We start from the raw sequence: 12,932 nt of genomic DNA on the forward strand, positions 1-12,932 counted from the left end.
TCCTGCCTCAGCCTCCCGAGTAGCTGGGATTACAGGCATACACTGCCACGCCTGGCTAATTTTTTGTATTTAATAGAGAGAAGGTTTCACCGTGTTGGCCAGGCTGTTCTCAAACTCCGGACCTCATGATCTGTCTGCCTCAGCCTCCTGAAGTGCTGGGAGTACAGGTGTGAGCCACCACATCCGGCCTGGTATATATACTTTTATGAACCTTCACTAGAACATAGTATTTTATACTACTCAAAAAAGGCTAGATTCATTGTGCTTATGCAGTACTATTTTTTTTTGTTTGTTTAAAATAAATCAGTATAAATAAACTCTTGATTAGGCTTTGTTAGTTTAAATTGTAACTGTATAAACTAGCCAACCTGGCTGGACGTGGTGGCTTACCCCTGTAATCCCAGCACTGTGGGAGGCCGAGGTGGGAGGATCCCTTGAGTCCAGGAGTTCGAGACCAGCCTAGGTAATATAGGGAGACCTTGTCTCTAGAAAAAAAATTTTTTTTAAATTAGTTGGGCATAGTGGCATGTGCTTGTGGTCTCAGCTACTCAGGAGGCTGAGGTGGGAGGATCGTTTGAGCCCAGGAAGTCAAGGCTGCAGCAAGCCGTGATTGTACCACTGCACTCCAGCCTGGGCGACAGAGCGAGACTCCGTCTCAAAAAAAAAAAAAAAGATGTTTGGTAGAATTCTCTGGTGAAACCATCTAAACATGGAGATTTATTTTTGGAGGATTTTAAGTTATGAATTCAGTTTCCTTAATAATTATAGGGGTATTCAAATGAGCTGTTTCATGTTAAGTGAGTTTTGATAGTTGTGTTTTTTGAGAAATTGGTGCACTTCATGTAAATTGTCAAATTTATGTGTGTAGAATTTTCATAGTATTCCCTTATTATCCTTTTGATGTCTTCAATGTCTATAATAATACTCTGCTTCATTCCTGATGTTTTCTCTTACTCTTTGTCAGTCTTGCTAGAAGTTTGTCATTTTTAATCAGGAAGCTAAAACACCTTAACTAAAGACACCAGTTATATCCAAATTGCTAAACGCAGTACATATTTTTCAGATCTTGTTCATTGTCAGTTCTGTATTAAACAGCAATGATTAGTTCTTCCTTCTTGAAAGTCTATATCCTGTAGATATCTGTGACTGTGTGCCCTTATGATTTTAAACCTCAGTGACTCTTCCTGAATCAGTTTGTTTCTATCCTCTGACCATTTCATAAATATTGGTCTTCCTCAAGATTTAGTCCATTGTTGACTGCTTTTCATCTCGCTCTGTTGTCCTTGGACAACTTTATTTCTATTCACTGCTTCCTCTGATAACTTAGATATCTGTAATTCTAACCCAGATGTTTCAGATTACTGTATTCAATTTCTTGTTAATCAACATCAAAGTAAAGGTGTTCCTCAAATCTGCTGTGGACCAGATTGTACTTACCTTCTTCCTTCTAACACCTCTTCCCACATTTCTTATGTCATTTTGTGACCTCTTCATTCAACCATCGCTTAAACCAGAAACCTAGGAATTATAGACTCCTCTCAATGCCTTCCAAACCATGACCAATCTGTCACCAAACCCTATAGTTATAAATAATTTTGTGCATTGTTCTTTATACCTGCTGTCAGTACCCTAGTTTAGTCCACCATTTTTTTCTTTGATGACTGTAATAGCCTTGGTTTCCAGTGTTGATTTTTCAGATGCTCCTACCATGTAGTCACCATAGTGATCTGTCTAAGTGTATGAATCTGATTCACACTCCATTAAACCCTATAGTATATCCAAAGTACTTAGTACCGGGCCAGGCACTTAATTCCTTATTTTATGCCCTTAATTAAGTATACTTTAAAAATAGTTTCTACCTGATAATTATAGTATTTGAAGTTTGGGGGGTATGCTACTGCCCTTTATAGTTCCTCCAGACATTCGTGTATAGTGTATGGTGCATTATTTAATGAAGTGTTTTCAAGTTTTTTATTTTGAGCACATCTTCAATAGGACTTTATCAGTAGTTATTTTGCCTGGGTTAAGGGTGATCTCTGGGGAGTTTTTGAACTTGCTTCTTTCGCGTATCTGAGGAGTATCCTTTTTCAGGATCACTTTTTTTTTTTTTTAAATACTTTAAGGTCTAGGGTATATGTGCACAATGTGCATATTTGTTACATACGTATACATGTGCCATGTTGGTTTGCTGTACCCATAAACTCTCCATTTACATTAGGTATTTCTCCCAGTGCTATCCCTCCCCCAGTCTCCCACCCCACCTCAGGCCCCGGTGTGTGATGTTCCCCGCCCTGTGTCCAGGTGTTCTCATTGTTCAGCTCCCACCTATGAGAGAGAACACGCAGTGTTTGGTTTTCTGTCCTTGTGATAGTTTGCTGAGAATGATGGTTTCCAGCTTCATCCATGTCCCTGCAAAGGACATGAACTCATCCTTTTTTATGGCTGCGTAGTATTTTCAGGATCACTTTTTATGTGAACCTCTTGGCTCAGTTGTTCTCATACTAAGGAGATACTATAAATTCAAATCCCAGCTCTACCTGAAGACAGGGTCTTGATTACAGATTCTTGGTGAGGATAAATTTACCCCCTCTGAGCCCAGGCTGAGACAGACAAACTTCCTTGTCATCTTCCTATGGCAACAGACAGATTTTTATTTTTTTTCTAATTTCCTTTTATCGAGGATGTGACTTTTTAAGAATCCCAGTTTTAGGCAAGTCCTCTGCTTCAGTTCCCTCTGTTAAAAGGGTTTAAGGCCTCAGCTTCTTTCTGGCGTTAAAACCCAAGCTCTTCTGCGACTAACAGACCTACAGGATAGGATCAATAACTGCTCAGAACTTACTGCTTTGGTTTTCAGTTCCCTTTTTACTTTTAGACCTGGCTATTGCCCTTACTATCTTAGGAGCTCAGCTGTGTATTTTAAAGGATGTTTATTTTCTCTAGCATTTCTAGGGAAGTCCTCCTGCCACCAACTCCCCCTTACCTAGCCCACTGTATTCTCATTCAGGGTTGAGATTTGCTATGGCTCTTAACACTTTTCACATCTATAATTTTACCTCCTATTTTCAAAGAATCAAATCTACATGTAGTCATGAGTAATCTTCTTAAGTAAAGGAAGCAGGATGGGTCAGGGATAGCCCTATAATCCTTTCAGGATTGTAGGTCCTTCTTTTTTTTTTTTTTTTTTGAGTAGGAGTCTCGCTCTGTCCCCCTGGCTGGAGTGCAGTGGCGCAATCTGGGCTCACTGCAAGCTCCGCCTCCCGGGTTCCCGCCATTCTCCTGCCTCAGCCTCCGGAGTAGCTGGGACTACAGGCGCCCGCCATGGCGCCCGGCTAATTTTTTGTATTTTTAGTAGAGACGGGGTTTCACCGTGGTCTCGATCTCCTGACCTTGTGATCCGCCCGCCTCAGCCTCCCAAAGTGCTGGGATTACAGGCGTGAGCCACCGCGCCCGGCCATGTAGGTCCTTCTTTAGTCACCTCTCTCTCAAATAATAAGAGTTCCTTAGTTTTGACCTTTTTATCAGACAGGTGTTAGTATGTGGAGCTCTTTTTCACATAGTGCCTTCTCCCTCCTGATGAGATTTCTGCCCAGAACATAACTCTTCCAGGATTTTAAAAAGGAAACCATTTCCCTGTAGCCAGCAGAAAAGGAAAGAATACTGCCGAAGTTTGATGCTTGGTTACTTGACAATTTCCAGTCATAATAAGCTGCTGTTTCTCCCTCAGACTCTTTCCATTGAAAAGGGTCAAAATTGTGGGTTGTCATTTACTTGATATGAGTCTGTACATGATGAATTTAAGGCAATAAAAATATTGTGAAACTGAGACGTTAAATCAACGTTAAAATAGCAGGTTTGGAGGATTGTGACAAAATATGGGCAACCTTAATCACCTGAGCCACCAGCAGGACCAACTGTATCCCGTTATCAATTTGATTTATTTTCTTCTGGTTTCCTTTTCTTTTGTGAGTTTTCTTTACAGGTCTGTGAGACAAATACATATTTTCACCTAGTATTTGTTTTCATGATATTGTAAACTCTTGATAAGCTTGTAAGATATATGTAGTATTTTACTTAAATAATAAAATTTTCTTAACTATTTTCCCATGTTGTTGAATGTAATTCGTATTTCTTTTTTTTCTTTCCCATATCTCCTTCCCCTCCTTCTCCTGCTCCCTCTGTTAGAAAGATGCAGTGAACACCTTAATGCATTAAAATAAGTTTTATTCTTAAACATATTTAGGGTACATTTCCAGAAATAGAATTACAGGTCAAACGTTCTATTTTTCAGACTTTGACACATAATGCCAAATTGCTTACCAAAAGCATGATACAAAGTTATATCCTCCTAACAGTCTAATAGCATCTTAAGCAGTCCTGTCATTGTCAGTGGGCCACTGGACAGAGTTGTGGTGCTGATGCTTTCTTCATGGTTCCTCTACAGGATATGGTGCCTGTCATAGTTGATTACTGCCTTCTGCTGCAGCGAAAGTAAGTATGCATTGCATGTCAGATTCAATTATTTTGAACCCAGGTAGCCTCTTGTTTATGTATAAGCCATTGCTAGGAATTCTATGAATTTGACTGAATAGATTAAAAAATATTAATTTATAGAAATTTGATTCTTTAGCAATTTTCAGTTCATTTACCTAATAAAATTAATTTCCCTAAGATAGATGCTATGGATATATTATTTATTTGTGTGGCAGGGTATTGGAGGTAAAGAACGTAACTAACAAAAGAGCAATACTAAGGAGTTTTAAAAGTAACAAGTGTATGATTCATTATATATAGATATATACATACATGTATATACACACACACATATGTACACACATATACACACGCATATATACACACACGCATATATACACACACATACACACACACACATATACACATATATACACACACATATACACACACATATACACACACACATACACACACACACACACATATACTTTTTTTTTTTTTTTTTTGAGACGGAATCTCGCCCTGTCACCCAGGCTGGAGTGCAATGGTGCGATATTGGCTCACTGCAACCTCCGCCTCCCGGGTTCAAGCGATTGTCCTGCCTCAGCCTCCCGAGTAGCTGGGATTACAGGCATACACTGCCACGCCTGGCTAATTTTTTGTATTTAATAGAGAGAAGGTTTCACCGTGTTGGCCAGGCTGTTCTCAAACTCCGGACCTCATGATCTGTCTGCCTCAGCCTCCTGAAGTGCTGGGAGTACAGGTGTGAGCCACCACATCCGGCCTGGTATATATACTTTTATGAACCTTCACTAGAACATAGTATTTTATACTACTCAAAAAAGGCTAGATTCATTGTGCTTATGCAGTACTATTTTTTTTTGTTTGTTTAAAATAAATCAGTATAAATAAACTCTTGATTAGGCTTTGTTAGTTTAAATTGTAACTGTATAAACTAGCCAACCTGGCTGGACGTGGTGGCTTACCCCTGTAATCCCAGCACTGTGGGAGGCCGAGGTGGGAGGATCCCTTGAGTCCAGGAGTTCGAGACCAGCCTAGGTAATATAGGGAGACCTTGTCTCTAGAAAAAAAATTTTTTTTAAATTAGTTGGGCATAGTGGCATGTGCTTGTGGTCTCAGCTACTCAGGAGGCTGAGGTGGGAGGATCGTTTGAGCCCAGGAAGTCAAGGCTGCAGCAAGCCGTGATTGTACCACTGCACTCCAGCCTGGGTGACAGAGCAAGACCCTGTCTCAAAAATAAATAAAATAAAAAACTAACCAACCTGTGCTAATGCACAGGGTTCTTTTTTTTCCCCCTACACTAATAATGATAGCCAGGTATTGTTCTAAACCCTTTACGTTAATTTATCTAATTTTTATAGCAATTTATTTCATTTTTGTAACAGTGAGGTAGGGATTATTATTATCCACATTTTATATAAGATGTGCCAAAACCAGAAAGCGATTACGTAACTTGACAAAACTCACTCCCACAGCTTTTGGTGGCAAAGGTGGGATTCAATACATGAGTCTAGCTCCTGCGTTCTTGGTTTTAACCACTGGCTTATACCACTTTGTAAGTGATAGAGAACAAATGTGAAGGTTTAATGTAGGTATCTCCCAAAACCCTATGCCACACGACTTGGTTCATGAATTTATATAAATTCTAGTATTCTGATTCATAAAAGGTTGGGTCATATTTTGAAGTATCAGTAAAGGTTATCAAGAGGGCAGTAATTTGCTATGTCAGACCTCTGATGAAGTCATAGATAGCTATAGGAAGTTCTCCTTACTTGGGGCTCAAATTTATTCCAGTGTTTTATCTCTAGTGTTACATAATTAGCAAAATACATTGTGCTTACAGTAGAGATGTTGTTGAGAACATTACTTTTTTTTTTTTTTTTGAGACGTAGTCTCGTTCTGTCGCCCAGGCTGCAGTGTAGTGGCGCCATCTCGGCTCACTGCAAGCTCCGCCTCCCAGGTTCCCGCCATTCTCCTGCCTCAGCCTCCCAAGTAGCTGGAACTACAGGCATCCCCCACCAAGCCCGGCTAATTTTTTGTATTTTTTAGTAGAGATGGGGTTTCACCATGTTAGCCAGGATGGTCTCGATCCCCTGACCTCGTGATCCACCCGCCTTGGCCTCCCAAAGTGCTGAGATTACAGGCGTGAGCCACCATGCCCGGCCAAGAACATTACTTTATATTACACATTGTCTTATTTATGGGGGCCTACAGGAGAAATTTCTTTCAGGTGTTAGGGCCAGAAATACCTTTGTGTCTCTTGAACAGCTAGTTTACTTTTAGCTGATGGACAGTGATTGTGTAGTTAATCATTGTGTCCTAGAAAGCAAAGCGCCATGATACGTCTGCTAACCTTACCCTATCGTTTTCTAAATTAGTTCTCTCTTTACCTCCCTTTCACACTCAATTCCTTGTTGTATGTCCCTGTATTTTTAAAGCAGCCTTAATAGTTTATGAATCAGTTTTACATATTCTACTTAACTCTCATAAATACCATGTAAAGAGAGGTAATGTTATCCTCATTTTCAGATGAGGAAGTGGAGGTGTAGAGGTATTTCTAGTACTAATAAGTACTGGGATCAACTCTGATATTCAAATTGAGATAATTTATAAATGAGATGAGGTGAAGTGCCTGAAAGACTAAATTTTATTTAGAGTAAAAAGGCTTATTTTTATAAAATGGAGTATTTCTACCTAGAATGGTGCCTGACACAATATAGCTATCCAATACCTGATGGTTGAACTGATGAAGTAATCCTGCCTCCTGATTTGCAGGGTGACTTGTGATCATTATCTTGAATACTAGAATACTGTCACAGTGACATAAAGTTGAAGTGGGCCTAACAGTTGTAAGATGAAAGATTATATAGGGAAAAAGAAAAAATTGATGATATTTTCCCAAAAGATTTTGTTATTCCCTAAAATATTCCAGAGATAAACTTTTCTTTTTTATATGATTTGAAAAGGAAATATTCTCTAACATTTATTTCACCTATTGACTGGCTGAGAGTGCAATAATTTCTGTATTGAATCACAGCATATAACATAGAAGATAAAATCTGGTTTCGATTTTCACCAAATTAGAATTTATTTATTATTTCTTTATTTTCGTCAACTTCTTTCCTTTTTTTCCTGATTCCTTAGCATGCTTTCTCTGTATTGTGTCAGAAATAAATACAATATTTGTTGTTGGAGATCTCAGAAATAACAGGAACAGCAGTCATAGTGTATACTCCTTACATCCAAGAGGAAGAGAATCCTTCCTCAGTTCAGCTCTTCCTGGTCCTTTTCATACCCGTACCTCTTTTCTTTCTTCCTCCTCCTGCTCTTACATACACACTCCTAGATCAAGGCCACGGACATTTTCCCTGAACCATAGTACAGAGAGCATACGGATGGCTTCCCTTTCTCTCAATTCTGTTTTTTAACACCGAAGACTAGATTGTACTAGATCCTGCCTCTGCTTGGGAGAAGTTCCAGCATGTGGGTTCTTATTTTCTTTCTTTCCCTCCTTGTCTCTTTCCCTAATTCTACTCTTTGGGTTCTAATAGGAGAAAAAGTGGGAGGGTAGCATTCCCAGAGATGTAAGAAAGGTTGGGGCTGTGAAACTAGGCATTGGGTCAAACATTCCCTCTTTTGTTTTAGATCTGTGTTGTGCTTGTTTGCTTCTCACCATACTGGCTTTTCTTTTTCATCAGAATGTTAAGATTCTTCTATATATGGGCCTGAGCTTAGAAGGAAAGGTTGAATAAGCCATTTGATCAACTTTAATTGTTTGCATCTAGGCCATCTTTCAGTTCCCTTCCATGTCAAACATGCAATGACTAAAGATTTATTAGATATAAGAATTCTATGTTTAGTTAAATAGTTCAGTGTAACCACTTAAATGGTAGAGTTTAAAAATTTTTTTTCTTAGAGTTGCCATAGATAATAAGATTAAAAATGGTCAGTTCCCTATGCTAAATTGTAGCAGAGAATTGTCAGATGTAAGTAGCTTCATTCCAGTATAGTACTTTTCTCCTTGAACTGGATGCTCTCTTTATACTATCCTTTTTGACATTTGGTCCTATTTATGTCTAAGGTCTTCTCTTCTACATTTCCAAATTTGTAAAATATCTGTGACGTTAACATTGCTTTAAGGAATGCTCAGATTTTGCATAATACAAATACAATCTAATAAAATGTCATCTAGTACTCAGCCAGCCAATTTCAGGTAACTTCTTCCACTTCTAGGGTTATTACACAGACACTCAATCCTGTTCCCCAGATTCCTTTTATATTAATGTCTTCTGATTGAGTATGTTGTTTTTATAGGCAGTCCTTTTATTTTCACATATTATATTGTTTATGTGGGTGAAATTATAAACATAATACATGCTCTGAAATTAATTTTAACTTAGTGCCACAACCATTATTACACTATAATCACTGTTACCTCATAGTTTCATAACTCAGAGAATTCAATACCCATCAGTAATATTAATTAAGCTAGTGTATATATGTATTCCTATTTATATTTAGTAACTCTTTTATAATGTAAAATCATTTTTACTATGTGACAGTAATCACATTTGTTTTTCTGTGTAGGGCATACTGCTCAGTGTATTATGGACATCTATCTTGGTTAAAATTTGGCATTAGAATCTTTTGTAAATTACTTAATATCAGAAATGACAGGAATTCTGTTTTTGAAGACTTATACTTTATTTTCATAATTTAGTCTGTGTTCCACAATTTCATTTCAGTTTGGTTTTGTGTATTTTTTTTTCAGTATTAGGCAAAAGACACAATGTCTTCAGGCTTTTTGTGGGATACTTCTGATTTGTCATTTTACCTATGCAAAATACAGGCTATATATTAGCATATACATGGTAGCCCTAGTGTCAGTTTTACTTTGAAAATAGATCCAGAGTTTATGTAAACCATAATTATAATTTTAATGTTGTTTAAAAATAGGGTTATGTGATTATATGTGAATTATATAGCAATAAAGCAGTTATTTTAAAAAAAGCAAAATGGGTGTTCTACACGGATGATACTGACCACTTTGAGTTTCGATCACTGTAAGGGGTATCCACAGTTGTGAAGGAGCCATCGTTCCAGTGGCTTGCGTTACGTATGCATCTGAACCAAAAATATTTCTGTTAAATCCAAAGTGAACTTGAAGTAGTCTTTTAATTTCTTCCCTCATGTTGTTCAACATCAGGACTATTGTTTGAGAAACAAAAAGATCTTAATTATCAAGACTTGTGGAGGAACTAGATGTTTAAAATTTTATTAGGGTGGTGCAAAAGTAATTGTTAATTTCGTCATTAATGGCAAAAACTGCAATTTTGCATCAACCTAACATCAAAGCTAGGGGAAAAAAGGCCTTTTTAATTTTATTATAACTATATTGAGATATAATTCACATACCATAAAATTCACCCTTTTAAAGTATACAATTCAGTAGTTTTTAGTATATTCACAGTTGTATAACTATCACCACATGCCTTTTTAAAGGAAATCTTTACAAACTGTGGTACTTGTATCAGAAAATAGAGCATTTTAAACATGATTTCTTAAAATTCATTTGAATTTTGCTTTTGCTTTTATAAATAAGGAAACCAGCTCAAATCAACTTTGGATGTATTAAATACCGTTTGTATTTGGTGGAAATTTACTTATTTGGTTCTGGTTATATATTTAGTATGGATTGGCAAGTGGTAGGATTGATGCCCTTGTTCCCCTTCACATAATTCTAAATTTGTAATTTCTTATAACCAAAACTGTTCTTCACATTTTAAAAATAATGAAATTGATAATGTACAAAGTAAATTTAACAGTTGTCCTCTTTTTGAAGTTATAAATGATAAACTTCAAAAATATCTTTAATGTGAGTACTATTATAAAGTGAAGTTTGTAGAAATATCTCTTTGGTCCTCTATTATTTATGATAGATTTTCTGTTAGACTGGCCATAGGGAGGCTAAGCTTGAAATGGTAAACATCAACTTTGAAGTCAGTCCTTCTAGGAAACAAAGATAGCACCCTGGAGAATAATGCCTAAATATAGAAAGAAATATGAGAGCTAAAAATTTTTGTGTGTACTTGTCTTTTTTTTTTTTTGAGATGGAGTTTCGTTCAGTTGCCTAGGCTGGAGTCGATCTCAGCTCACTGCAACCTCCATCTCCTGGGTTCAAGCGACTCTCCTGCCTCGGCCTCCTGAATAGCTGGGATTACAGGCGCATGCTACCACACCCAGCTGATTTTTGTATTTTTAGTAGAGAAGGGGTTCCCCATGTTGGCCAGGCTGGTCTCAAACTCCAGACTTCAAGTGATCTGCCTGCCTCGGCCTCCCAAAGTGCTGGGATTACAGGCGTGAGCCACCGTTGGCCAGGCTGGTCTCAAACTCCAGACTTCAAGTGATCTGCCTGCCTCGGCCTCCCAAAGTGCTGGGATTACAGGCGTGAGCCACCGCACCCCGGCCTGGCCTGTATGTACTTTTCTATCTCCCCTCTTTACTGATGCGCTAATAAATATTCCCCCAGAATGATGAGAATCTATCGTTGAATATAAATTTTTATTTTATTTTAAGGTAGAGATGCAAGTAGGAGTTGCTCAGCCTTATTTTTCTTTCTACTTTATATTATAGCTTCTGATTGGTTAAGAAAGAAATGTGTGGTTTTGCATTTATCTTACCAGCATCACATGCTATTTGACACAGGAGTGCCTCGTTAGTTAACTTTTGTAGCCTTTACTGAATTTTTAGCTCTTTTTAATTCTCTCCCCAAGGCTTTTTGTACTAAGCTAAAATATATAATTATCTTTTTTAGCATATTCCTTTTAACAACACATTACAGAGTACAAGGACTAGCAAATCTGACATTTTCTTTGAATCATTAGTTGTCTTGTTACTTTTTCTTTCTTACAGTAAAACTCCATTAATCTCTGTTTCTTCTGCTTGGCTAGTAATCAGTCATCACAAAAATATGATGAATTATTGATTCAAATGAAACTGACATGAAAATATTTTGATAAATATGAAATGAAGGGGAAAAATGATGTAAAAGTACATTTGTGCATTTGAGAAAAAAATAAATGGCTATGGATTTTCCCTAGAATATTGCAAATGCTGTTAATTGCAGGGTGACATGGAGTTCGGGTGCAGTTGTAGCCAGTCTGTTTTCCATCTGTCCCCTTCCACGACTTCAGATAAGTCAAAACCCCATCCTAGTCCTTTCAGGAGCTTCCTTGACGTTTGTGTGGGACTTGTCATGAAAGACCATACCTGTGAATAAACAAACCATTTATCACTTTCCACAATTGACACGATATACGTATAAAGAAATTACACATTTAGAAAAAAGTAAATAATCTCAACAGGTAAATAAAATTCACACAGTTTTTGCATTTTTTAAAAATGGAATGAACAAAGAAGTGAATGATACAAGGCAATAACAATTTATAAATGAAAACATGAAAAATACTCAAATTTGCTGGTCATAAAAGAATTATTAAATTGTCAGGGGAGAAAAACCAGACTTGCAAATGTCATGCATTGGCATGATTATACATTGTGGGTGGCAGTGTCAATTGATGCTGTAATGCTTTTCGAAGATAATTTCGTAGCACATTTCAAGTGCCACAGATTTTTTCATATCTTTTCACTTAAGATAAATTTCTAAAAGTTGAATGATTTAGGAATTAAGCCCTCCAAATGGGAAAGGCTTTGTATGGATGTTCATTGTAGTATCACTCAAAATACTAGAAATAAGTTATATATTCAACAGTACAGGAATACTTAAGTATATTCTGATTTTTCAGCATATTGAAATATTGTGTTAGACAAAATGATGATTTTAAAGAATAAATAGCAACTTAGAATAATGCTTATCATATAATGTATGAAAACAGAATTCAGAATTCTGTCTATGGTCAATATAACTCAAATTATTTATGGGTTATTTACAGAAATGTGAAATAAACATTGTCGAGGTTGTTGACATTTAAAGTAATTTAAAACAATTTTTGTTTCTGCAACAAAATTGTTTCTAGGTTTATATTTAAAGTATTAAACACTTTTTTTCTTTTTCTTCCATGAATAATCACTAGCCAAACATTTTGGGATGCAAAAGGTTATAGCTAGACAAAGAAGCATATTGGCTCTGCAGGTCAGCTAGGAATATTTAAATACCAGGAAGGAGGGAAGGATAAATCATGAGTAGTCCTTTTTTTTTTTTCTTGCTTCATGATGTCCATCCAATTATCTGTTCCCATGTCAGTGTTGTCTTTAAGAAGCAATATGCCACAATAGACTGACACAGGATTTAGGCTGGAAGGCTGGGTTCAAATTCTGACTCTCTTGTTTGTTAGATATGTTACTGTTAGCAAACAATTTATCTTACCTTTTCTGATTTGTTAAAGAAGTGTTGGGAGGATTAATTGGGAATATATATA

General features: G+C 36.9%; 1 protein-coding gene across 1 annotated transcript in view; it reads left to right on the forward strand.

The window, feature by feature from the left end:
• VPS8 (vacuolar protein sorting 8 homolog (S. cerevisiae)) overlaps nucleotides 1-12,932 on the forward strand; it is a 251,525-nt gene that overhangs the window by 69,449 nt on the left and 169,144 nt on the right. Inside the window, exon 21 of the mRNA XM_011945863.1 lies at nucleotides 4,442-4,488. Within this exon, the coding sequence (XP_011801253.1) occupies nucleotides 4,442-4,488 (47 nt within the window). The remainder of the gene's footprint in view (nucleotides 1-4,441; nucleotides 4,489-12,932) is intronic.

Source organism: Colobus angolensis, unplaced genomic scaffold (assembly GCF_000951035.1).
Source record: "Colobus angolensis palliatus isolate OR3802 unplaced genomic scaffold, Cang.pa_1.0 Scaffold245, whole genome shotgun sequence".
In the NCBI taxonomy this organism is placed as follows: Eukaryota; Metazoa; Chordata; class Mammalia; order Primates; family Cercopithecidae; genus Colobus; species Colobus angolensis.